This window comes from Vulpes lagopus, chromosome X, assembly GCF_018345385.1.
Source record: "Vulpes lagopus strain Blue_001 chromosome X, ASM1834538v1, whole genome shotgun sequence".
NCBI classification, from domain to species: domain Eukaryota; kingdom Metazoa; phylum Chordata; class Mammalia; order Carnivora; family Canidae; genus Vulpes; species Vulpes lagopus.
In genome coordinates this window covers 6369476-6396237 of record NC_054848.1, presented here as the reverse complement: position 1 = coordinate 6396237, position 26762 = coordinate 6369476, and the positions used below count along the sequence as shown (strand labels likewise).

At 50.3% G+C, this 26762-nt stretch overlaps 1 protein-coding gene across 1 annotated transcript in view; it reads right to left on the bottom strand.

Moving 5' to 3' along the window:
• The window catches only part of TBL1X (transducin beta like 1 X-linked), a 210983-nt gene that overhangs the window by 36560 nt on the left and 147661 nt on the right, over positions 1 to 26762 (bottom strand). Inside the window, exon 4 of the mRNA XM_041740580.1 lies at positions 14779 to 14886. Coding sequence (XP_041596514.1) covers positions 14779 to 14836 — 58 coding nt within the window. The 5' untranslated portion in view covers positions 14837 to 14886. The remainder of the gene's footprint in view (positions 1 to 14778; positions 14887 to 26762) is intronic.

Here is a 26762-nt window from a genome sequence, read left to right as displayed (position 1 = left end):
GTGTTATGTGCAGCTGATGAATCACTGAACTCTACCTCTGAAACCAATAATACATTATATGTTAATTAACTGAATTTAAATAAAATACAAAATTTTGTTCAGTTAAACCAAACGAAAGGAATCCACGGCTTCCAAATGCACAGGGCTCGAGTGTTTCCACCTGCCACGAACGTGTGGCCGGCCCAACCTCCCAGTATTTTCTTGTTGTCCCTCTCACCAAGGTGGCTCCTTCTCCCTGAACCCTCTGCCGAGTCTCAGGGCCTTCCTCGACCCACCTTCTGGATTGGGCTCGCAACGCTCTGTCCCTTGACTTGCTTGAAAAATCCTAGCTCAAGACCCAGCTCCACGCCACCTCCTCTCCGTGCCCTGTCAGGGGGTCGAGCTCCCTCCACACACACTTGCGATGTTACACTTAGCAGCCTCCGACAGATGGCCCTCCTAGGCGAGGAGGAGGAGGAAGGCTCCCGCTTCTCGTCTGTCCTTCCCACCCTAGCACCTAGCGCGGTGCCACCACGCAAAGGACAACCCTCGGGAGATTCCAGGGCATGAAGACCACGACGGCTGCTCTATCCCAGGACGGCGAGGCCTCCCTGTTGGCACCCACACCCTCTGACAGTACCCCAATCAGTTGAGGTAGCACAGGGGCAAACATCTTAGTATCTAAGTCATTTATTTTTGTGTATATCGTGCAAATCCAACTGCCTGGCATATCTAAGGAACTGTTTCAACTTATGAAAAATACTCATCAATTTTAATAAAATGTGCCCAACATGCTACAGATGGGACACACACAGCTGAGACTGGGAAACACGCACTGAGACATGGAGGGCCACAGACACCTGCCAAGGGGGAAAGACGTGAAGAACACGCACTGGGCGCACACTCTGGGTTACAGGTACGGGGGGAGGGCCTCACATTCCACTAAGAGGCTTGCACAGGGGCCTGCACACTAAATCCCGTGTAAAGGCTGCTTCTCTCCTATAAAGACGGCACAAAGAGCTGCTACAGACACAAAAGTATCTAAACTTGAGAGAAAGTTCCTTCCACCCGTATCCAGAAGAGAGATCTGGCCTCGGGAATAGGGCCAAAACGTCCCCAGGAAAGCAATTCTGGGTCTGTCAACTTGTTTGACGAGGCCAGCAAAGCCTGATACCCACAACTGACAAGGACATTCAAAAAGGAACAGGACACCCCAGTTTCTCCCAGTAAGATAAACGCGAACGTATCAAACACGGTATTAACAGACCACATTCAGCAACGTACAAAAATGACAAAGGGTCCGGGCTGAGTGGGGTCCATTCCAGGAAGGCAGAGTTTCAGGTCAGAAAGTGAATCGATGATCACACTTAACAGAACCAAGAAGAATTGTTTAAAAGAGGAAGATTCAAAACCCTGAGTGGCTCAGTGGTTGAGCATCTGCCTTCGGCTCAGGACGTGATCCCGGGATCCTGGGATCCAAATCGGGCTCCCTGCATGGAGCCTGCTTCTCCCTCTGCCTGTGTCTCTCATGAATAAACAAATAAAATCTTTTGAAAAAATAAAATAAAAGAGGAGGATTCTGGAACCCGGTGGCCCGCTCTGAATCCTAGCTCTAGGACTTCCAGCGACATGACTTGAGCAGGCGATGTCCACTCCAGGCCTGGGCCTTCCCGTCTGGACACGGAAATGCAGCTGTATCTGCTTCCGACGGGTTAATGGTTTTATTCATCATGTCCTTAGAATTGTGCGTGGCACACAGTAAGTGCTCAATAAATGTTAGTTCCATGACTATGGCAAAGCCGCGACAACAGGAACAGCCCTGGCAAGATATGAGGAGTGCCTGGCTGGTGGACAGTGGGTGAAACATGAAAACGGAGGCAGGAGGAAAGATACTCTGGAAGGTTACAGAAAAGGTGGAGTTGTTTGTTCGATGGGGGTGGTCAGGGGTCAGGAAATGGCAATGGTAGGAAGTGGGATTTTTTTTTAAAGATTATTTATTTATTCATAGAGACACAGAGAGAGAGAGAGAGAGAGAGAGAGAGAGAGAGGCAGAGACACAGGCAGAGGGAGAAGCAGGCTCCGTGCAGGGAGCCCGACGTGGGACTCGATCCGGGGTCTCCAGGATCACGCCCTGGGCTGCAGGCGGCGCGAACCCGCTGAGCCACTGGGTCTGCGTAAGTGGGATTTTCCATTACGGAATGCCTGGAGCTATGCACCCAAAACAGTCTGGAAGGCACCGGAGGGGCTGGGGTGGGCCCCTGGGCTGGGGGAGAAGGCAGCCAGTTGACCTCAGGCATGACGTGGGGGGGGAAGAAGGACGTCCTCGGGGGCCGCGGCATTTATGGAGCAGGTAGGGAGAGGCACCAGCGAAGAAACACACGGTCACGTGGGAGGGCAGGGACAGGGTCGCGTCCGACAGCCCAGACGACGTGCTCATCCGTGTGGAAGCAGGAACGGGAGAGGCGGGAAGTTGGCAGGAAATAACATACGCGAGCGCTGGCCGCTTTTCAGGCCCGGGAGCGGGCGGCCCGCCTGCCGTCCGGGGAGACAGGCGCCTCGCAAGGGCCTGCGGCATCTTCGCTGAAAAGGGAACTTGCGCCATCGGGGACTTCGCGCCGCCGTCACCAACCGTGGAAGCAGGAAGCCTCCACGCCAGAGGCATCTTCCCCACGATCGCAAGTTTTCTTGATGTTAACGCCGATGGAATGGTTTGGCCGATCGAGCCAGACCCATCTTTAAACAACTTATAAACGACGACGCGGTTTTCACTCGGATGCCTTCCGCCCTCTAACCGATCAGGAAGCGCGAGAATGGCCGGTCTTGAATCTTAGCGTTTACACACACGCAGGTTAGGACAGCAAACTCCGGAAAGATCGTACAACTGCACTTGCCCGGGAACCGGGGTGGCCGCGGTGGATGGGACCGTCCGGGACACGGGGAAGAGCAGCTTCACGATCCATCTGGTCGCTCTAAGCGGAATCACGATCGAACCCAAACAACAGCTCAGGACAACGTTACACCCGTCCTGAACGAAGAGGAGCTCGGGTGCGACGAGCACCATCACGAGAGGGTCTGTAAGGAAACCGCTCACGGGCACGGGAGCGTAAGCTGAGGATGGGCGCCCCACACCCTGTATTGTGCAAAGGGATCACGGATATGCTTATTCAGTGGAGGAGTGTGAATTATTGATGCCACAAAGCCAGCGAGGGGAATGTTTTATTCTTTTCTAAATGAAAGGCATGGGTATCACATTCTCCAGCTACTTACTCACCCCAACGGTTTTCAGTTTCTTTGTTTGAAGATTTTATTTATTCACGGGGTGGGGGCGGCAAAGGGAGAATCAGGCTCCCTGCTGAAAAGGGAGCCCCAATGTGGGACTCGATCCCAGAACCCCAGGATCATGACCTGAGCTAAAGGCAGACATTTAACTGACTGAGCTATCCAGGCGCCCTGTTGTTGATTTTTTAATTGAAGTACAACATACACACAAATGCACAGATGAGAAATAAGCAACCACAACCCAGATTTAAACTTTGGGGGATCCCTGGGTGGCGCAGCGGTTTGGCGCCTGCCTTTGGCCCAGGGCGCGATCCTGGAGACCCGGGATCAAATCCCACGTCGGGCTCCTGGTGCATGGAGCCTGCTTCTCCCTCTGCCTGTGTCTCTGCCTCTCTCTCTCTCTCTCTATCATAAATAAATTAAAAAAAAAAAAATTAAACTTTGGGACTGTGGCAGTGGCAGCCACACAGCTTCTCAAGTTTCCGCTGTCCCTGAGCGGATGCTGCAGGCCTATAGGATGGATGCTCCATGGAAACACTGGATGCCAAAGCTCGGGTGGTTAGGACACTTGCCATGTGTGACAGTCCGTGCTGCTGGGGGAAGGAGGTGCCATCACATACGTCCATAGGGACGGCACACCTGTCCACGCCGATGTTCATTGCTTCTTTCTCCCCTCAGCTTTATGGAGGCAGGAGTGGCATACGACGACATCGCGTCTGTTTCAGGTGTACGACGTGATGCTCTCATAGCCACATACGTTGTGAAATGATCACCAGGATCCTGTGAGTTATGACTCCATCACCCCACAGAGTTACATATACCTGGTGTGGCGAGAACACCGACGATTCACTCCCCTAGCAACTTCCGAATATACAACACACACTACTGTGAACCACAAAGTGTGCTGTCCCTAATGATCCACATCTTTTTGCTGTAATTAACTGTGAGTATAACCATTACTAAGTCCTGTGAATTCTTTCAGCAAATCATAGAATCTGAAGGTGCTCCTGGGGGGTCCTGACACCCATCACAAATACGCTGCTTATGTCTGTGGGAGATAGGAAGGCGTGTCTTGTTATTGTTCCACAGGACTTCGAAGGTTCTTTTTACCCGGTACTAATATGGACACATGATTCAGATCCTCCTTATTTATTATGTGATGAAAGTAATGCTTTCCTTTATTATTTCTAAAGCAAAGACCACCAATATCTCAGAGAAATGCTTGCCTTTACTGTTTCATAAAGCTCCTCTTTTTAAACAGGGACACACATTAGCCAGGAAAAGAGGCCAGTTCAGTCAAAATACATTTTTAGAGACTCAGCTGAACAATAAGCCCTGAACTTTTGTTTAAATTAAGATAGCTGAACCGTTTTAAAATGATTTCCCCAATCTGTGGAAACGCGTCTTGCATAAGAAGGCATGAAGTGGTCTTTGGAAACACAGTGCAACCTACTGGGTGATTTGTCAGGGGCTCCAATGGTGGTGGGCAAAGCTGCTTAATCACCTTTGTCGACAAAATTATTCACAAATATTGAGAGTAGCGCCCTGACCCTGATTATCTAACCTCCTTGCTAGAAGCCAAGAAAAAAATTTTGATTTTTTTAAAAAAAATCAGATGGAAAGTCTGCTACTCCCAATTATTTTATTATCTGCTGGTGAATGCTTTGGCAGGCTTCCGCCTTCCTAGAGGGGAAAAATACCCTGGAAAATTTTAATAAAAATGAAGACTGCATTTTGCTCATTGTTAAAGTCTATTTGAGTTCTGCAGCAAAAGGAATCAAAACGTAGCCCAAGAAGATAAAGTGTGAAGAAACAGAATCCCATTAAAACTCCATTTACTAATAAAAACCAGTGGAGGAAAAACATCCCGTACTAAAGGATCTGCATCAGTGGTTATCAACTGGGGGTGGTTTCACCCTCCAGGGTACATCTGGCAAAGTCCAGAGACATCTTTGGCTGCGACAACACAGGGGAGGAGGAGTGTTGGTGGCATTTAACGGATGGAGGCCAGGTTGTTGCTCAACATCCTATCATACCAGGCAGCCCCAGAGGACAAAGAACGACCCAGCTCCAGTGTCCAGAGTGCTTGAGAACCCTGACCGTAATGAATAGGCTGGAAGCCTCTGGATAATGCATTATGTGCAGTCAGCCAGAGTATCTCCATGGAATAAGACCCTCAAACCTGCCCACCGCTCTTAGGCTGACCACATCCATGTTATAGAATCCTTTGAGCTGAATATCGTAACGGGGCCTTTTTTTCCTTGCCCTTCCCCATTTTACTTTTGTAAAGGATTTTATTTTGAAGTAATCTCTACACCCACTCGAACTTACAACCCCAAGATCAAGAGCCGCACACTCCACTGATGGAGCCAGCCAGGCGCCCCCATAAGGGGGACTATTTCAAAACCATTTTAAGACTCACTTGAAAAGGAGTGGGGAAGAAGCCACGCATAGACTTTTATCTCCAGTAAAAATGCAGCCTGCCCAGTGTCTATAGCCCCAGTCGAAAGCAGAATTCTTTTCTGTGATAATTCCCCAGGAGGAGCCGGGCAGGTGGGCGCAGTATACGACATCCACCCGCGTTGGCTGAACTCCCAAGGATGCAAAAATCTGAGTGATATGAGACCAGTACTATTCACCTTCAGATGATTTTTCATTATTCTTCTGCTTCCAGAAGGCTCAGAAGGTTTGTATGGCCATCCGTTTTCAAATTAATACGGTCCTTACTCAAATCTATTATACAAGAGTATCCCAAAAGAGCCCGGGCCCATAGGATGGCTAATGACCTGCAACATTTAATTAAAATGTCTTGACTGTCTTTGTATTATTGACCACTCTCTCTCTCTCTCTCTCTCACACACACACACGCAAAACTGCAGATAACAGATGTGCAAAATTACTTTTTTTGGTTTATTTTTTATTTTATAATTTGGAAATTATTATGGACTCATGGAAAGCCACAAAAATAGTAGAGTCCTGTGTTTGCTTCATCCAGAGTTTCCTCCGGGGGGGCATCTTCTCTTGCTGTACTACAGTATCAAAACCAAGACAATGACTTCTCGTTGACTGGTCGCCAGACTGCAAACCTTCTGACCTGCGTGTGTGTCTGCTCGCATGCGCATGCGGCTAATCTATGCATGTATAATTTTATTCTGTATGTCCATAGGCATGATCATCGCCACAGTCAAGACAGAGCTTTTCCATCAGCACAAAAGAACTCCCCAAACTACGCCTTTGTAGTTACAGCCACCCCAACCCCTAGCAGCCATGGCTACAGTCTTCTCATTTCCAGTTCAAATGGGACCATCCAGTACGTAGTGTTCTGATACTGGCTTGTGCTAGCCAGCACACTTCTCTGGAGACTCATCCACATTGTGGCACATATCCGTAGTTCATTCCTTTTTAATGCTGAGAGGGACCCCAGGGTATGCAACTACAGTCTGCAGAGCCGATCATCCAGTGAAGCACATTTGGGGAGTTTCCAATATACTGTTATTACAAATGAGGCTGCTGTTTTCTGTTTAATTTTTTAAATAACTGGATTTCATCAGACAGCAATCTAACTTACAAATGACGCTGCGTGTGCCAAGGACTTGTCCCAAATGCTGTAGAGTTCTATTAAAAAGCCCTTGAATGTAGAGACCCCTGGGTGGCTCAGTAGGTTGGGCGTCTTGCCTTTGGCTCAGGTCATGATCTCCGGGTCCTGGGATCAAGCCGGGTTAGGATTCCTGCTCAGTGGGAACTCTGCTTCTTCTTCTCCCTCTGCCTCTCCCCCAACCCTACTCACATGCTCTCTTGCTCTCTCTCTCACACAAATAAATAAAATCTTAAAAAAAAAAGTCCTTTAATATAATAACATCCATGTGGAATTCAGGTGCTTTCTTCTCTTCCTCTGAAATAGTCTACACATGAAACTTCTTACTTCTAACACTGTGAGTTATTGTGGTGAAAACACCCATAACACAGAATGTACCGTTTTAGCCATTTCTAAGTGCACAGGTCAGTGGCATTAAGTAATTCACACTGTTGTGCAAACATCACCACCATGCTCTCATCTTCCAGACAGAACTCTCATCTTCCCAGACAGAAACTCTGCCCCACTCAACACTAGTCCTCATTCCGCCCTCTGAGCCCCGAAACCTCTGCTCTACTTTTGCGTCTCTGTGAACTTGACAACTCCAGGTGCCTCACGTCAGCAGAGCCTTGTGGGTCTGGCTTATGTCATTCAGCATCAGGCCCTCAAAGTTCGTCCACGCAGTAGCCCGTGTCTGAATGTCCCTCCTTTTGTAAGGCTGAACGACATTTGCTTGTACGGATGCAGCATATTTTGTTTATCTGTTCATCCACCGTGGACCCTGGGGTTTGTCTCCACTGTGATTTTCTGAAGGCACATTCTACTGTACCCCTCAAGGCAGCAGCTTATCTCTGCAGGAAGGGGAGCACGCCTGTCCATTACATTCTCCAACACCCCTCCTGCTACAGCTCCTCACAGATCTGCGATGGTGAACAGGGACAGGAGTGACCTTCCATACAAACTGCTCGCTGTCTTTAACCAGGCAGAGACAGTAAAAAAAATTAAGCAAGAAGCCAGAGGAAGAGGAAGACAGGAAAAAAAATTAAGCAAAAGCCAGACTTTTGACATAACTGACAGCTCCCGGCTCAGGAGGCAGGGCCTCGGAGAAGTGTCTTCTACTGATGAACTACAATTCCCAAGAACCCTTCTTTCTATTTATTTTTTTAAAAGATTTTATTTATTACTTGAGACACAGTGAGCGAGCAGGAGCAGGGGAGAGGTACAGGGAAGCTGACTTCCCACTGAGCAGGAAGCCCGACACAGGGCTCGATATCAGGACCCGGGGATCACCACCTGAGCCAAAGGCAGATGCTTCACCGACTGAGCCCCTCAGGGGCCCCTTCCAAGGAAACCTTCTTGAATCTAGGTGGGTTTCAAAAGTGCCATTTTACAGGCCCCAGGTCACCTGGTGGTGTTTCTGGGGGCCTTCTGTACCCTCTATCTAATGTTTCTGAGCAAACAGTGGGCAAGTTGCTGTGGGCACCCTTCCCAAAGAGGAGACCCACCCTGTCAGCACCCTACAGGGACCTCCCTTAGCCCACCCAGCACAGCCAGGCTCACTCTCTTACCCACACGCGCTTCTTTCCCCACCTGCCCCAGGAAGTGGCCGTGCACACATGCGTGATTTTTAAACTGCTCAGTAATCTTTCCAGAAAGTAAAAGCTCTCTGTGTTTAGAACAGAACAATCTTTAGCTTTGTGCCAGAGCTCGCTGTGCAGACAAAATCCCACCTAAGCCTTATGCACTCTCCTCTCAGGTCCTAACCACGTGGACATCGTATACGGGCATCGCAGGGAACAAAGGGGTGCTTGCCACCTGGCAAGGAAATCTTTCCCATTTGTCTGGCCTAGAAGCTCCCCGAGATGAAGGTGGAATGACATCTAGGTCCTGCTGTGAACCTTGGAAGCCCGAATATGTAATATTTCACTATCCTCCTGGATGACAGATAATCCAGAACCATCCAAGGAGGAGACGTGATCTGGAACTATGTGTTTATTACATAAATCAAAGGAAACAGGCCTAATTCTATGTAAGCTAGTCAACGCGTGTGTGGATAAGGCTCTTTAGGAAAACAGAACCTGTCTAAGATGTAGATTTTCATTTTAGGAAACTGCCAATGTTCCTCTCTGAATAATGCATGTTTTGTGATGCTAATAGAGGCAATAAATATGTATAATAAATCGGCCTCTCCACAACAAATCAGAAGTTCTGTGTAGAAAGAGTTTTCCATCATACTTGAAACCGTTCCCAATAAAGAAAGAAGTTCATCATCCTGCTGATTTGTGATATATGATAAATCAATTTTTACCATCTACCATAACGATAAGTGCCTTTTATTACCTGAAATGTCTGGAACGACAGCCCTTGGGGCCGCACAACGTGGTAACATACCCACACCGCACCCGACAAAACAATTTCTCGCCTTTGTTTCTTTTCCGCCAGCGGAACCACCACCGATCGTGGAGCGGTTTTAGGAGTGTCCGTCTGTCCTCTGCGGGCTGTTGGCATGGGTCACAAACCTCAAGGTGGGGAGCCCCCCGAGCACCCGAGGTGCCTGAGCTTGGCCACGAGCAGAGTCTCGGGGGCCCCGCATGCAAGAACGGTGTTTGTGCCCGGGAGCCTGCACAGGGGTACACGTGTCCAGCCCCGCACCCAGTCGGGTCCCCTGGCGGGCCGGCCAGGCTGCACGGTGGCCTATTTCCATGCCTGAAGCTGCACTGCCGAGGAGGGAGAAGGTGTGCGCTGTGGATGCTCCCTCACTTAAATCCGGGCGATCTGGGCAGCCCAGGTGGCTCAGGGGTTTAGCACCTGCCTTCAGCCCAGGGCGTGATCCCGGAGACCCAGGATCGAGTCCCATGTCGGGCTCCCTGCATGGAGCCTGCTTTTCCCTCTGCCTGTGTCTCTGTCTCTCTCTCTCTCTGTCTCTCTCTGTGTGTGTCTCTATGAATAAATAAATAAAATTAAAAAAAAAAAAGATCCGGGCGATCTGGTCACTCACTGGCAGAAACCATGGCCCCGAACAGGTTCGGGAAGGCTAATTTTAAACCCAAAGAGGAAGTGTAAAACTTCATTGGGATCCTGCAGATGTATCTGCCGGGGCTGATGTCCTTTTACCTACTTTCTAGTAAGCCCTGTGGACAGGCACCAATCCACGCTGCTACTCCAATCAAATCTACAGAAGCACCGATGTTTATGAGTGCCTCGCTGCCACTGACCCTGAAAAGGATGTGGGGGCTTCCGATGACCTTCAGCCCACACGAGTTACACGAGCCAGTGATCCCACGCCTAGATTCCTACCCAAGAGAAATGAAAGCCTACGATCACACAGATCACACAGACAGAAACACACCGTATGCAGACGTTTCTCAGTAGCTGCAGTTGTCATCATCAAAACCTGGGAACAACTCAAATGCTCCTCAACGGGAGAATGCCCAAGCCAACGGCTACTCATTCTTAAAATGGAATATTAGCAACAAAGAACCAGTGACCGACGCATCCAACAGCACGAACGGACCTCAGAGGCACGGTGCTGAGCGAAAGCAGCCAGGCTCCAAGGGCTGCACGCTGTCCCAGGCCACGGCCACCAAGCTCTGCGAGGGCAGAAGTAGGTGGACAGGCAACAGGTCTCTCTCCCCAGCCCGGGGACTCTTTGGGGTGATGGGCACTCTTTGGGGTGATGGGCTTTTCTCCTGTCTCGATGGCACTAGTGGTTACGGGACTGGATAAACATCTGGCAAAAGCTCTAAGCCTGTAGTCTTCCAAGGGTGAGTTTTGCTGCACGGAAATTACACCTTCACTGAAAAACAGATGCAACACGTGACGGGGGAGGGAGAGGTGGAGAACGAGTCCCGTCGCACGAGGAAGGGGGAGATGTGCCTTCTCGGGGACTGCCGCCTGGGACCACGGAACCAGTCTGGGCACCACCTAACGATCGTGGGAGATCTGGCTCCAGACGCCCGGCGCGCCTCTGCTCTCTGGAGGCAAGCGGGGCGCTGGCCGTCTCCGCTCCTGAGCCACGCACGGAGCTAGCCTTGCGGACAGCACGTGATATCACAGATTCTCACCTTCGGCACAAACCTGCCAAACCCAGGCATTTCGGCTCTTTCCCCAGGGCCCGGGCCAGCCCAGGCGGCTCCCCCCGGGGTAGGGGGTCCCCTCGCTCCAGCAACGCCAGCGTCCACCGAACCCCTCCCCGGTCGGATCTGGGAGGAAACGGCTCCTTTACAGTCCCAGTTTGCGATGAAGCCCCGGAGGAAACGCTTCGGCCGCAGGGACTCAGTGATGTCTCCCACTTTTCATACAGCGTGGGAAGGGGTGTCCGCCTCCAACCACATTCCGCGCCAGCGGGGCAAACAACTCCCGGTTCGGCAGCATCTGCAGGAGCTGCTCGCGGAGGCCCCCGCGGCCTGGAACCCACGCCCGGGGCTTCTCCCGGCTCCTCCCGGCCCTGGGTCGGGGAGCGCCCGCCACCACCTGCTTCTCCACCAACGGCCTGGCACCACCGACCGACGGCACCTGCCCAGGGCTCGGACGCCCAGCGCCCGCCTCACCCAACTAGCGACGGCAACGAGAGAATCGCCCCTTCCCGGCAGGTGGTGGGATGCACCTCTGGGCGTGGAACCTGCCTCTTCGCTTCCGGTGAAGGCCGGACCCGAACCCCGATGACCTCAATTCTGCAGCCTGCGAGCGGAGGAATGAAGCTGGCCCATTTCTGAGCTTCTCTCCCAGGTCTGAAGACAGGCGACCTGGATTGTCCCCCAGCAGCAGGTCATCTTCAACACACTGCCTCCCCGCTCTCGAGGGCAGAAACCCTCCTCTGGGGATGCAGCATCCTCACCGACGCACAGGACACGGGGACGGGATGAAGACAGAAGGTGCTGGGACAGGACGGCCGGGCACGGCACCTGCTGGCTCAGCGCGCAGAAGGCAGGCTTGCCTCCAGCTCAGCTGGCCAGGACCAGCAACCCCTGGGTAGGGGTCCAGGAACCTGCTGTCCCTGCACATGGGACAGTGAGCTGGGACCTGGTGGGGCTGGCCCTGGTCGGAGAGGCTTCAAAGAGCGCACGGACCAGAGAACCAGTGTCTTCCTTACGTGAGGCCATCCCCTGCCCACGTCCTCCCTCCCGGCTCCACAGCCCTCTCTTCCACACAGGACATAAGGATGGGGCCTGCTATACAACACCTGGCAGGAGAGAACCTTCTGGTAGAGAAAGCCAGATTGGGAGGCGTTGAGGAATGGGTCACCTGCGGTAACACAGGGCTTCGTTTCTATGACATGCTCTAGGCAAGCTGGGCAGAGAACAGAGATGCCCGAAGGGGAGGCGCGGTCAAGGGACACATTTTCTCGGTACCTCCCTTCCCTGCAAAGCCAGAAGGGAGACACTGACAGGCTGAGATGATGCTCTTTGCCCTGGGTGGGTGCTCAATAACTAGGTGCTTAACTGAAACTTCAGGATTTGAGAAAACATAGAAAACGACCCCAAAAGAATGCCTGGTATTTCTTCTCTGCCTGCTTGTGACCACGTCCTCGTGGGGGCCTCCGGTCCAGTCCAGGGCTCACACGGTTCTTAGCGGGAAGCGCAAGCAGAGCTTCCTTGACAAGGTCCGTCTGTCCGCGACAGGTGGGGCCCTATGAAAGGATTCCCACAAACAGGGCAGGAGTTCAGGGATGCAAGATGCTCAGAGGTGAAACTCTGTCCTCCTGTCCCCCGACACCCCTCCTCAGTTGTCTGGTTACAGAAGCTTTAGCAACAAACAGGAGCCAGATGTAAACAAACCCGAGAAAAGGAAGTGCGGCCTTTCTGGGCAGCGATGCTGGCTGTTTATTCAAAGAGGCCAGCGGTGCTCCGGCCCCATTGCCCGGGCCCCGGGGACCAGCCCGCCCGGAGCCCTCTCCCCAGGCCACGCACAAGGTTTTCACATCATTTATTCATCCTGAACCTCAGCCTGTGATTTCTTCAAACATTTTGGCTGTATTTTGCCTTCGTCCTGTCTCTGTGCGGAGGGGTTTTAAAAGAAAGGAGCCTCGAATTCAAGGCTGGAAGTCCACAGGGGAGCAAGCAGCTCTGGGCGTCTGTCAGCTGGCCGCAGGGCCGCATCCGTGCTGCAGGTGGGGAGCCGCGCGACGTACTCCCCAGACTCAGGGGCTGAGGTCGGACACATTTCACCACTCTCACACCATGTCTGGCAACGGCCGATCCCAATGACCTACTAGATGTGCAGAAAGACTGTGCGCTTCCCATGAAAATCGCTCGCTGGGGCCCCCCAGGGACACATATGCGGGCGGCAGAGGTGTGTGCTTGTAACGTGCCACGAGTCCCGTGTACTCCATTACTCTTGCCCAAGTTAACTTTTCTCTTTCTTTTTGGCAGAGGAGAAGAGGCTCCAGTGGGGCAAATAGCTTGTTCAAAGGTCAGAGCCTGGGATCGAGTCCCGCATCGGGCTCCCCGCAGTGAGCCCGCTTCTCCCTCTGCCTGTGTCTCTGCCTCTCTCACGAATAAATCAATAAAATCTTAAAAACAAAAAGAGAGAGAGAGAGAGAGAGAGAACAGTAGTCTTGTGCATACTGTATGGGTCGGACTGTGTCCTGCCCCAAATACCTAAGTTGAAGCCTAAGTGCCGGTACACCCCAGAGTGACATTATTTGGAGACGGGGTCACTGCAGCTGCCACGGGGATCGGAGTCAACAGGGGGCTGGGTGGGGTCTGCTGAGGCCCGCATCCAGGAGGGCTGGTTCTGCATCCAGGAGGGCTTGTTCCGGAAGGAAAGTGTCCCGGAAGGGAGACCGAGCAAAGGAGAAATGGGGACAAGTGTGGACAGAGGGAGAAGCCCGGGGAGGAGGCGTGTGACGGCGGAGGCTGGGCGGCTGGCGCGGCCAAGGCCTCGGGCTGGCAGCGGACACGCCGGGCCACGCACCTGTGCTCACGCTGCCTGCCTGGCCCGCTGCTCAGAGGACATCGTGGGTGCAGGAGGCGCACGCACACAAAGCCCGAGCCCAGGAGGGGCCACTGCCACCCCCACGACGGGGCGGACGGCGCCAGAGAGGCTGAGGCAGGCGTCCCTCGGGCCCTGGAAGAGCACGTACATGGCTACAAGGATGTTTTTCATCGATGTCATTTGTACGTCTTAAATGAACTATTTTAAAGCTTTCAAAGCTGAAAGACAATACTCCTTTGGAAATTAATTAAAAAATCTAACAATGTTAATTAAAAAGGAATTCAGAGTGTTGAGAAGTTAAAAAAGTACCCACAAGCAAGCCTCCGAACTGTGCTGAGGCTGCCCTGGGTGGGGTGGCGGCGACACTGCCAACGTGGGAATCCAGGCGCAGAGGCGTCTAAGGCCTCCTCAGAGGGCTGCCTTTGTCCTGTGACAAAGCCAGGCCAGACCCCGTGCCCCGGGCGCTCGACAGTCCCCTTCCCACCCCCTGCGGATCCCAGCTGCCACCCACAAGGTCCATTCTGCCAACAGGCAGCACATTTCTGGCCTGTTCACTGCTTATCATAAAGTAACTTTTTGGTCATCATCCAAAGTGTTGGAAGAGACCAGAACCATCCCTATGTTTTGGGAAATTGCCAAGGGCCCGTGGGGGCGGGGGGGGTTTAGGAGCTCAGCACATCAGTGGTCTTAAATCTGAACGGTTCACACGTACACACCATGAACACACACCAGCCCTTCGATGCCCATTTCCACATCTATCCCAACTGCTCTTGACCTTGACTCCAATCTGATCTCATCTGGGCAGAAATGTCAAGGGAAGAAAGAACACGTGCCCTATCCCACCCCGGAATTGGGCAAGCCCAGCACCTTCCCCTCCCCTTCAGCTTTCTCAGTAAGAACATCATCTGCCCTTCTTCTTCTACTGCCTGGGCTTTCGATCCTTGGTGGATGGTTCTGCATGTGGCATACTGCAGACGACTTTCCGACTGACGGAAACCCAAGCCTCTTACCTGATTCCTGGAGATAGCGATACACCAGGAAGTTCACCTCGTCACTGGTTATGCTCATCTTAGCCTCACCTCGCGGCGATGAGGTCTGTATGATGCGGGAGCCACCCTCTGTGAGACAACAGGAAAAAGTAGGAAGAGAGTTTTGAAACACTGCCCATATGTTTGTCCCTGTATTCTTTTTGAGACGACTGGAAAAATAATACCCGTGATGGTATAATTTCATAATAATATATATATTTTAAAAAATACATCCTAGGGGATCCCTGGGTGGCTCAGTGATTTAGCACCTGCCTTTGGCCCAAGGCACGACCCTAGAGTCCTGAGATCGAGTCCTGCATCGGGCTCCCGGCATGGAGCCTGCTTCTCCCTCTGCCTGTGTCTCCACCTCTCTCTCTCTCTCTATGTCTATCATGAATAAATAAATAAAATCTTTAAAAAATAAATAAATAAAAATAAAAAATACATCCTGGAGAAAGGCTTCAAAAGGAGGGGAAAGCTCATTGCTGTATTTTCTTTTTTCTTTTTTTATTTTATTATTTTTTTTCGTTGCTGTATTTTCTAAGGCTGGGATAAGGTCAGGGATAAACCATACTTATGACAAATTCTGGGATAACAGAAAATGAAAACAAAACCCAATTTTTTATTCAATAAAAATCACACGTGCATGGTAGTCACAACATACTCGGTAACAAGCATGAATGGCGTCGTGAAGTGCACTTTGACGGGTTCGGTTGGGTGAGACACTAAGTGCTTGCTTTTCCAGACAGAGAAGACTTGTGAGGAGACCAGAAGTCACGTCAACACCCCTAGGGCAGGTGACCACATAAACCAGATTGCACCTGCTGTTCTAGATAAATGATCAACCATGGTACCTTTCACTCATAAGGCTGAAATGATAAACCCGATGGTCACTCTACCTATAGGCTGTATGCAGCACTGAGAAGGGAAACACAGATCCCTGAGGAGTGAAGTGTGTATGTCACCTTGACATCATTTCTATGAAGAAGCCAGGTCTCAGGAAGGTGAAGCATGGACACAGACCAAATAAGAAGAATCTGATTTTCTTCTCAATGATCCTGTTAGGCGTATGAGCAAGCTAGCCCAAATAGGAGAGAGAGGCCAATCAAGCAGCAGAACTCTTAGACACCAACAAACTAGAATGCACACGTCAACAACACTCGCTCCCAAAAGAGCCAAAGCCAAGAAAGGCCATGACCCCTTTCAGAGAGGTCAAAAACACCAAACATTTTAGGCTGTTGAGGAACTGTCTTCAGAGGTCCACACCATTCGTGTCCAGGCATTTTTACTGGTGGCTAAACTTTTCCCATTAAAGGAGAATCAGGGATCCCTGGGTGGCACAGCTGTTTGGCGCCTGCCTTTGGCCCAGGGCGGGATCCTGGAGACCTGGGATGGAATCCCACGTCGGGCTCCCAGTGCATGGAGCCTGCTTCTCCCTCTGCCTGTGTCTCTGCCTCTCTCTCTCTCTCTGTGTGTGTGACTATCATAAAAAAAATAAAAAATAAAAAATAAATAAATAAATAAAATAAATAAAATAAATAAAATAAAATAAAAAATAAAGGAGAATCAACTTTTGTTTACTTAGAAAAAAAGATAAAAGGGCAATGTAGGCCTTCCACTTGGGAGGATTCACACTAAATACTATTATAAGAGACACACCCAGTGAGCCCCACCCTGGGAAGATCCCATCCCCAACTGTGGATCCCAGGACCCGTGACTCACTTCTACCCCATGGAATGTGTCAAAGGATGAGGATGTCACTCTACTCCTTAGGTTATGTCCTATGGTAAGAGTGACCAGATGTCATAATTATTCTGCTCTAGCACAGTGGACTGGAGGGAGACATTCTCCTGCTGGCCTCGAACATGAAGGCTGTCATCATGTGAACCGCCCACGGAAATGGAGACAGCCTGCAGGAAGCTTTGCACCTCAGCCCTACAACCACAAGGAATCGAAATTCTGCCAACAACATGAGCTTGGAAGACAATCTCCCCTCCGCTCAAGCTCCAAATGCACATGCCGCCCAGCAACCACCTTATCTACAGCCTTACGAGGAGGCCTTGGGCAGGGAACTCAGCAAAGGCAAGCTCAGTGTCCAGACAAACTGCCAGACAAGAAATGTGTGGTTTCCAGCTGCTCTGGAAATTTGTGATGATTATTAGGCCACAATGGATAACCAACACGCTGTGTCTTGGGTCATTCCAGTTCTCACTTTAGTTACCAGAATTTTCTTCAGGGCTCCTGGATGGCTCAGTCAGTTAAAAGCATCTGCCTTTGGCTCAGGTTGTGATCTCAGGGTCCTGGGATCAAGCCCTGCGTCAGGGTGCCTGCTCAGCGGGGAGTCTGCTTCTCCCTCTCCTTCTGCCCCTGCTCCCCGCTCATGATCTCAGACTCTTTCTCTCTCTCTCTCCCTCTCTCAAATAAATTTGTAAATTCTTTTTAAAAAGGACACCTGGGGGGATCCATGGGTGGCTCAGTGCTTTAGTGCCTGCCTTTGGCTCAGGGCGCGGTCCTGGAGTCACGGGATTGAGTCCCACATCAGGCTCCCGGCATGGAACCTGCTTCTCCCTCCTCCTGTGTCTCTGCCTCTCTCTCTCTCTTTCTCTCTCTCTATCATAAATAAATAAATCTTAAAAAAATAAATAAATAAATAAAATAAAAAGGACACCTGGGCGGCTCAGTGGTTGAGGATCTGCCTCCAACAGAGGGCGTGATCCCGGGGTCCTGAGATCAAGTCCCGCATTGGGCTCCCTGTAGGGAGCCTGCTTCTCCCTCTGCCTGTGTCTCTCATGAATAAATAAATAAGCCTTAAAAAAAAAATGCTTCTCTTCTTGAGTTACTTTGGTGATATTCTGTACTTCTGTGCATACCAAAAGAAAAAACCTGACAAAAAAGAAAAAAAAAAAAAACCTGACAGTCAAAATACAGATCTGTCCTGAGATTTGTTTGCATTCTGAGGAATTCACTCGTAAGACAGCATTAGGAAAATATTAGAGTCTAAATAAAAAGCTATGAAATCAGAGCATAACCAAATGAAAAAAAAAAAAACCTGTTATTTAGGGGAGAGAAAGTAAAGAATAACAAAAACGTACGCCACAGAACACTAACGCTGACCCGACTTTTGGTGACGTCGAGGGGCAGTAAGGAGGAGTCGGCTCCAATGACGATTTCCCTCTGGTGAATGGCTGGGCCGCTGGCAGGTGATTAGGTCATGAGCGTGGAGCCCTCACGAATGGGATTAGCGCCCTCTTATAAAAGTCGCCCCCCGAGCTCTCTGTCCTTCTGCCCAGTGAGGACACAATGAGCGGACGCCCATGTAGGAAACAGAAGTGGATCCTCACCAGATACCAAACCCGCCAGTGCCTTGATCTCAGGCTCCCAGCCTCCAGAGCTTCGAGAAAGAAACGTCTGTTAAGCTGCCCCGGCTGTGGTATGTTGTTGCAGGGCCTGACCCACACACCTCCCCCAGCTCCGTTCTCTTTTTGTGTGTCACGTCAGACACTTAGAAGTAAGTAAAAATCTAACTAACAGGCTCTTCGCGGCAGTACTTCTGACATCTGGGTCCCCATGATTCTCTGTTATGGGGCCGTCCTGCGCACTGTACGGTGCTGAGCAGCCTCCCTGGCCTCTGCCCACTAGATGCCAGGACAACCTCCCCCACCCCCTAGAGTTGTGATGATCAAAACCATCCCCAGACATTGGCACATGTCCCAAATTCCAAAACTGCTGCTCGTTTTCTCTGCAGAAGAAAAACCAGCACTTTGTGTTTGACACCAACTGCATTTACAAAGATGTAGGGCAACGTGCAGCTAGCTCATAGATGCCGCTTAACGACATGGCCAGGCTACTAGAAGCCAACATTTATTTTATTTTTTAAAAGATTTTATTTATTTATTCATGAGAGAGAGACACAGGCAGAGGGAGAAGCACGCTCCACGCAGGGAGCCTGACATGGGACTCGATCCCGGGTCTCCAGGATCACGCCCTGGGCCAAAGGCAGCACTAAACCGCTGAGCCACATGGGCTGCCCAGAAGCCAACATTTAAAATGCACCACAGGAGCTGGGCTTTTTCTTTTTTTCTTTTTTTTTTTTTTTAGATTTTATTTATTTATTCATGAGAGACATGCAGGCTCCATGCAGGGAGCCTGACGTGGGACTCGATCCCAGGACCCGAGGGTCATGACCTGAGCCCAAGGCAGACACTCAACCACTGAGCCACCCAGGTGGCCCAGGAGCTGGGCTTTTTTAAATAGCTTATGTAAAATTTTTCTACAGAATTATCAGGATTTTCATTCAAAAAGAAAATATTGATTTCTTCTTTCAGCATCCACATCTTTGTTGTTTTCTAAGGGGAAGATGCCCCGGGCACACCTGCACCCCAAGAGCCTCGTTCTCACTGCCCACCCACAAGTGTCTGTAGTAAGAACAGGCGTCTGCACACGTGTGCCCAAAGGACCATGAAGCACAAGAATATAACATCCTCGAGACACCAAGGACGGTGGACAAATTTTGTTAGTCTGTTACTCTTCTTTTTCTTTAGGCACAATCTTTTTTTCCAACTAGGAAAAGCTCCGAATAAGCTCTGGCTCTCTGGTTTCTGATCATGGATGGAATTTCTAAATTTGTAAGCTGGGATAAGCTTTTCCCAAGACAGTGTTAATTTTCTAAAGGCTTTTTTGATTTGTAAGCAGCAGAGAAAGAAAACAGAAACCAGTCTCGGCCTGCAAGAGAACCAGGTGAAAAAAATGTCATGCCAGGTGAAATGACAAGACGTGTCACGTGTCCCCCCTGGGTCCTCTACCTCAACTACATCATTTAATTTTTGAAATCATAGTAACTGGATCAAACCTCCCCTGCAACTGAACAACTTCTTCACTAGCTTTTAAGTGAGTATTTCCTTTAAAACCTAATTCCAGGGGTCTGGGTGGCTTCGTCGGTTGAGTGTCTGACTCTTGAGCATCTGACTCTTGATTTCGGCTCAGGCCATGACCTCAGGGTCATTAGATGGAGCCCCATGTCTGGTTCGTGCTCAGCACAGAGTCTGCCGGAGTTTCAATCCCTCTGCCCCTGCCCCCTCCTCACATGCACACGCATGCAAATGCTCTCCCTCTCTAAAATAAATACATCTTTAAAAAAATAATAATAAAACCTAACTCCAGAAGAAGAGAAAGGATTTAACTAGTGAAGTACAATGTACATATATATTTTTAGACTATTCAATACAGACACGAGAATGTTCTTTGAACTGACTGTAAACCTACCAGCGATGTTCAGTTCACTTCAACTCCTTGGGTTCGTTGGTTTATGATTGATTGACTGATTGATCATTCATTCATTCATTCATTTATTAAAGATCTTATTTATTTATTCAGAGAGAGAGAGAGACAGAGAGGCAGAGACACAGGCAGAGGGAGAAGCAGGCCCCATGCACGGAGCCCAACGTGGGACTCGATCCCGGGCTCCCGGGATCATGCCTCGGACCAAAGGCAGCGCTAACCTGCTGAGCCACCCGGGCTGCCCTTATTTATTTATTTTAGGAAGAGAGAGCGAGCAGGGGGAGGGGCAGAGAGAGAGGGAGAAGCAGATCCCCCGCACTGAGCAGGGAGGCCAATGCGGGACTCGATCCCAGGACCCTGAGATCATGACCTGAACCAAAGGCAGACGCTTGACCCACTGAGCCACCCAGGCGCCCTTCAGGTCACTGGGTTGGATTACACTGAAATCAAGAGAAACCAACAATTAACGGGGGTGTTTAGCTGCAATACCGCTAAGCAACGTGCTCGAAGGTGGTGGTGGTGGTTCTGCGGGGTCCACTTTACTCTTTGGACACTGATGAGTAAAATGACTCATCTTCACTCGGGAAAAGTTACCGTTTAGACTAACCTCACCCACATCCACTCATGAGGGTGGGAAGTAAAGTTCCTGTTTCCTCCGAGAGGAGACCTCAGTTTCCCAGGAGGATGTTAGAATAAAATGACGGATACCCTCAGGGTTCTGCTGTGTAACATCATGTAAGTAAACGCACTGGCATTCGTGGCACTCACAGCCCTGCTGGTGCAGGCAGCGTGACCAGAGGGGGGGGCATTCCCAGCACAAGGTTTCGGGGTGTCAGCAAGGACATTCGCCTCTCCCGCCACCTGCCCGCGTGCGTGCCGTGTTCTGAGGCCGCGCACGAGCGAAGACGAGGGAAGAGGCCCTCGTCGTCCTCTACGATCACCGGTCGTGAGGAATCACTTCGACGGCAGGAGTTTCGATTGTAGGGATACTACTTCTCAAGCCGCGCACGCCTGCCTTTGCTTAAAGATGAAACAGCTGTCTCTGATGGAAAAGAAAAAGCAAGGCGAGGCTGTGAATCCCTTAACATGAGCTGCTCTACGTTTGCACGAGTTCCACGGGGACAGGACAGGCAGGGTTGTCTACAGCAGACAAAGGAAAGTCAGACGGACACGAATGGTTCAGCTCTTCTGTCTGCAATGTGGTAACCAGAACGTAGAATTTACAATCATAACCCCTCCAGTGCGCATTTGTCATTAAGTGCATTCACATTGTTGTGCAACTATCCTGAGCATTCATTTCCAGAATGTTCTCATTTTTTCAAACTGAATCTCCAACCCCATTAAACACTAACTCATTATTTCCCCCGACTCCTTGGGCTCTGGCACCCACTCTTCTGTCTCACTTCTTGTCTCTATGAATTGGGCTCTTCCAGGAAGCTCTGAAGTCTGCTTTTTAATGTATATGCTTTGTGTCAAAAAAAAATGGGACAATATAAAACTACCACTGGGATGATTTCGGGGGGAAGAAAGAGCATACCGAGGCCACAGGACATGTCTCCTGGGTCTTTGTGACCCCATTGTATCCCTTGCCCAGAAATATGCATACCCATGGATGCTTTGCAGAGCCACTCAGCAACCACCCCCCTCCAATGAGGTTCTGGGCCTGACCCTTACCCTGGCCCAGGTTTGCCAGTCCCTATCTCACCACTCGAGACCTCAGCCAAAATAACCCCACCACAATGAATCCCCTAACTCACCCTGCTTGCCCCCCATTAGAGCCGCAGCTATGTGAAATAGGAACACAGAGAAGGCACATTTACCACGAGGAGGCTGGCCTATCTGGGTTTAGAGGCGCCGTAAGATCACCAATCCCACCATGGCTCCAGCTCTTCCTGCGTACTTTATTAAATTATCAGCACCGTGTGTCATTTCCAACAAACTCCTCTGAGGAGAGAAAGCCGTGTGAAGAGAGTGAGAAGCCTTCACTTTGGAAAGCAGGAGGTCTTTCACATCAGATAAGCACACCCGGATCCTAGCCCCATATTTACTGAAATCCTCCTGCAAATGAAGACATATCCATGCGCTTTGCCCAGCATTTTCTGTGCTGAAGGGCAATGAGGTAGGTGGAGATGAGAGAGAAAACAGTGAGGATCTGCTGCAGTCGAGGCACAGTGTCTGGCAGCAGCAGGGACTGATCACGTTCATACACACAGCGGCACACACACCTCTTCCTTTAAGCTGTTAAGGCATCTACGTGGATAATGAGAGGCTCCCCTAGCCAAGCCCCCAAAAGCCCCACAAAGTATGAGAGGGCAGCCGAGTTCAAGGAGAGAAGCTCTGGAAGATGGGGAGGGTACGTTCCTGCTGACGATGACAGCATTTGGGGAGAAAGAGGGGAAGAGGAAGAGAGGAAAGCAGTGCACGAGCCGTTGGGGCGGGGGGGGGGCTGCATCAGAATGACGTCGACCTTTTATGATGCACCAAATGCTCCCCTGCACCCAGGGCAGGAAGATCGCCGTCTGTGCTACGGTCTGACGTGAAACACCATGAACGCCTATCACGTGGGGTGGAGGCTGGCTGGTGTCCTCTCTTCATTCTGGAAGAACGATCGTTGCAGGCACATGCCTGTGCTGGCTGCATACAGTCGGGGGAAACTGTGGGATTCAGGGCGCCTGGTGGTTAAGAGCCAGACAGCCTGATTTCTCATCACGTCACCACCCCTTTCTAGCTCCAGATCGGCAGGCAGGTTACGTGCCTCAGTTCCTCATCTCCAAACTCAGGAGAGCAATAGCCCCTATGCTGGGAGAGGCTGTTGAGGCTTGAATGCTTTTATAGAAATTCTCAGAGCAGGGCTGCAGGCACAGCAGAGATCCAGGGCAAGCTAGCTATGCCGCCTCGCCAGCCAACTGCGCGCATCCCCAAAGAGGGACTTAAATGGGCCTTCTGGAGGGATCGGCTCAGAGCCGGTCCCCTGGGAATGGTGGATCAGCGGGCTCCAAACAGGCAAGCCCGTGTAAAACCCGTCAGAGCCAGCAGTGTCTGCAGAGGCCGCGGGCGGGTATTTAGTCCTCTCCTCCCATGTACGGGTGCCGGCGCCGTGCACTGCTCAACACCTCACTGGTTTCCAGAACGGCATCCGTTTCCAGCTCCAGTTCGGACACTCCAGCAGGGGCTTTCCGACCTCTCCAGGTCGAGGATAAAGGAGAGCTCTGCCGGCCCTGGGACGGCCGCCTTGGCCTCCAACAAAAGGGAAGCAAGAAAATCCCCAAGACACCATACACCTCCTCAGCGCATCTGTGTGCATTTTCTTGCCTGACCCAGTTCTGATCCGAGTCATCTTCAGTTAGGCTGATGAGAGGTCTTCAGCGCAGGGGGGTGCCCAGGGAAAGCCACGACGTCCCCTCCCTCCCAGAGCCGCCTGAGGATGACCTGGGGATGCCCGGAGCCCGGCTGAGGGCACGTCCGTGTGTCTGTCTGTCCGTCTGTCCGCAGCGGCCCCGCCACTGAGACACCTTCCTCCCTGCAGCCTCGGGAACTTGGGGCTGAAGCGGTGCAGAAACCCCACGCGGACGTATTTATGGTACCTCTTGCCAGTTCATCTCAAGGTGGCGGAAACTCTCACTGGTCGCGGTTCTGAGCCAGTTAGTTCAACATTCAGTCGCAGGACAGACGGTGTGTAAGGCCTTCCTTTCACTCAGCGGGTCCTCGCAGGGTTTTACGTGCCAGCAATCTCCGGGAAGGCAGAGGGGCACCCCCAGCAGCAGGATCCCAGGGCCGGAGTCGCTACTTAAGCATCTTAAGCGTAATGACCAGGGCAGGCCCACCTGGGAGCTGGCGCTCAAGTCCACGGCGGAGAGGCCAGCGTCCTGCCAACAGGAGGGGGCCCTGTCCCCAAATTGTGAGCACAGATTAAGGGGAAACAGCGCTCATCTGGTATCATCAGAGGGGAATGCTGCTCCCGTGACAATCCGCCCCATTACGAAACATCCTCCTAAAATCTTTTAAAGTATTTCTTTTCCTCCAGGGAGGGAAGAAAGTTTGTCTCATTTCTCATCCCTCTTAGCCTGCTGGCGTCGATGCCGAAGAATCCATCACTTAAAGTAACCTTCTGGAAAAGGCTCAGCTTTCTGGGCCTGGTCTCCACGCAGCCTGAGGACCGAGAGGCAGAGAGGCTGGGAAGTCCACTCCAAGTGACCTCATCCTACCACAGGCGCTTTCTCTGCCTTTCTCCGTGGACACTCCGACCTCCCTCATGACGTGTTTCTCTCTTTATACAGCCCAGGGTTGATTCTGATTACACAACCCAGCGGTCAGGTTAGGAGGAAATGTTTCATGCATGTAATAGCAGTTACATATAATCCTTTCCTAAAACCTGCTTGGGGACCAGCTTATTTTGGAGGGGAAACAGGCTGGCTTTGTTATCACTTCGCATTATCTCTTTCTCCTACGTAACTGTGATTAAGACAACATGTAGCTGATCCAACATTTTGTTGCTCAATCACAATACGATTCAATAAATTATGGCATTTACACTTGGACCCCAACTACAGGAAAACATCCACATGGAAAATATTGGGGGGGGGGGGAGATCATAGCAAAAAAATAATCTACGGTAGTTACGTGCTGGTTGCTTTCTTTCTTTCATGGACTTATCATATTGACCAATGAGTATATGTCTATTATTTTACAGTAAGAAAAGATACCACCCAAAGATAAGATTTTTCACTAATCTTATTTATTGACTTGAAGTCAGATGGCCCATAATTATAAATATAACAAAACAACTATTATTTTATTATTAGGGTCTATTATTTTATTACCAGAGTCCTAGCAACAGTACTACCATTTAAAATATGGGAATAAACCAGTACAATAGGATAAAGTCCATAAAAGAGTATTTCAGCATCAGGCAAAATGCCCATCATACAGTGTTACGTTGGAAAAAAGTAGGTTTCAAGATGGAATGTGCATGATAAATTTTGTTTTGCATGAACACACGTGCCCCCCCCACACACACACAAATGGTAGATAACCTTCCAAAAAAAGTCTCACATCTACTTCTGGGGGTGGAATTTCGCTAGATTTATCTGTGTGCTTTTCGTATTTTCCAAATTTTCTCCTATGAACATGAACTGTTTTCACATTCATTAAAATGTAATTAAAACCTGGCAACGTCTCCAGAAATAATCTGCATGAGAACGACTCAGTGCTTCTAAGTAGGAAATGAGGCTACAGGGCTCGGAGAGCAGAGGAGGGGCTCTTGTGTTAGAAAAATAATGCCGCTCTTCACGGAATAAAAAACATCCCAGGGGGAGGCCTTCAGAAAGGGTCCTTTCTGCACTTGGCCGCCCTTCTGGGTTAATTAATGGCTGGCTGGGGCCTTCATCCAAGACCCGTGTGCACATCAATAGCCGATGCTGACGTGACAGGAAAGGCGTCCGGTCCCTGGGGTTACCTCCAAAACCATCTGCGCGCTTCCCAAGTGGCCACAGAGTCCCCTCTCAAATTCTGTAAACTCTCCACCCTACTTACCCATCTCTGTCTGTCCAGGAGGAAACCCCAGAAGGAAGCCTTCCTAAAAGTGCTCAACCTAGTAACAGCAAACCGCTGCTCAGACAGCCTGCGTCATAGAGCCAGACAATGTACACATGATGCCCTTTCCTAGTCCCCTGCTCTCTACAACTACCATGTGAGCTCATGCACCCAGATGTCAGCAGACTACCTTGGAGACACTGCCAGTTATTGCTTCTACGTAAGAGTACTGCTTTTCTCAAGACTTTGGTTTAAGCCAACACTTTCGATTAATCCCTAAATCAACTTACAGACTTAATTGCCTTTAACACTGAAAAATCGGAAACGGCTTCTCCACAACGTACACGAGGCCCTCCAGCGAATTTTAGAAAGACACACAGGCTGGCTATGAAGCTTCTAAGACACTGATTCTCACCCACACATGCAGGATTTATTTGGGTCTTGACAGTTCCCTTTCCGGTATCACGGAGTCATGAGTGAGGTCATTTACTCATAGAACGTGGCCTTTGGAGTTTTGAAAAAATAAACCCTGTGGCTTTCTCTAGAAGATGTAAAAGCAGGCAATGCCTCACCCATCAAGTGCTGTGGAACTCTTACGTCTTCATAGAATAGCACCTCTTGATGCTTCGAGTTAAATGAGTGACAAAAACATTAAAAAACAAAAACACAAAGAGGTAGATGGGTGGCTCAGTTGGTTAAGCATCTACCTTTGGCTTGGCTTGTGATCCTGCAGTCCTGGGACTGAACCCTGCGCATCCTCAGAAATCCTGCTCAGCAGGGAGTCTGCTTCTTCCTCTCCCTCTGCCCCTCACCCTGCTCATACTCAGTCTCTCAGTCTCTCTCAAATAAATAAAATCTTTCAAAAAAAATGTTTAAAATATTATTAACCTAGGGGCACCTTGGTGGCTCAGGGCTTGAGCATCTGCCTTTGGTTCATGTCGTGATCCCAGGGTCCCGGGATCGAGTCCTACATCAGGCTCCCTGTGGTGAGCCTGTTTCTCCCTCTGCGCCTATGTCTCTGCCTCTCTGTGTGTCTTGTGAATAAACATACAAAATCTTAAAAAAATATTATGAACCTATATATTAGATAAGACTTCAAGGATCTGCCTTATGTATGTCAGCAAATGCAAGAAACAAGTTTTATCATCAAATGTTCA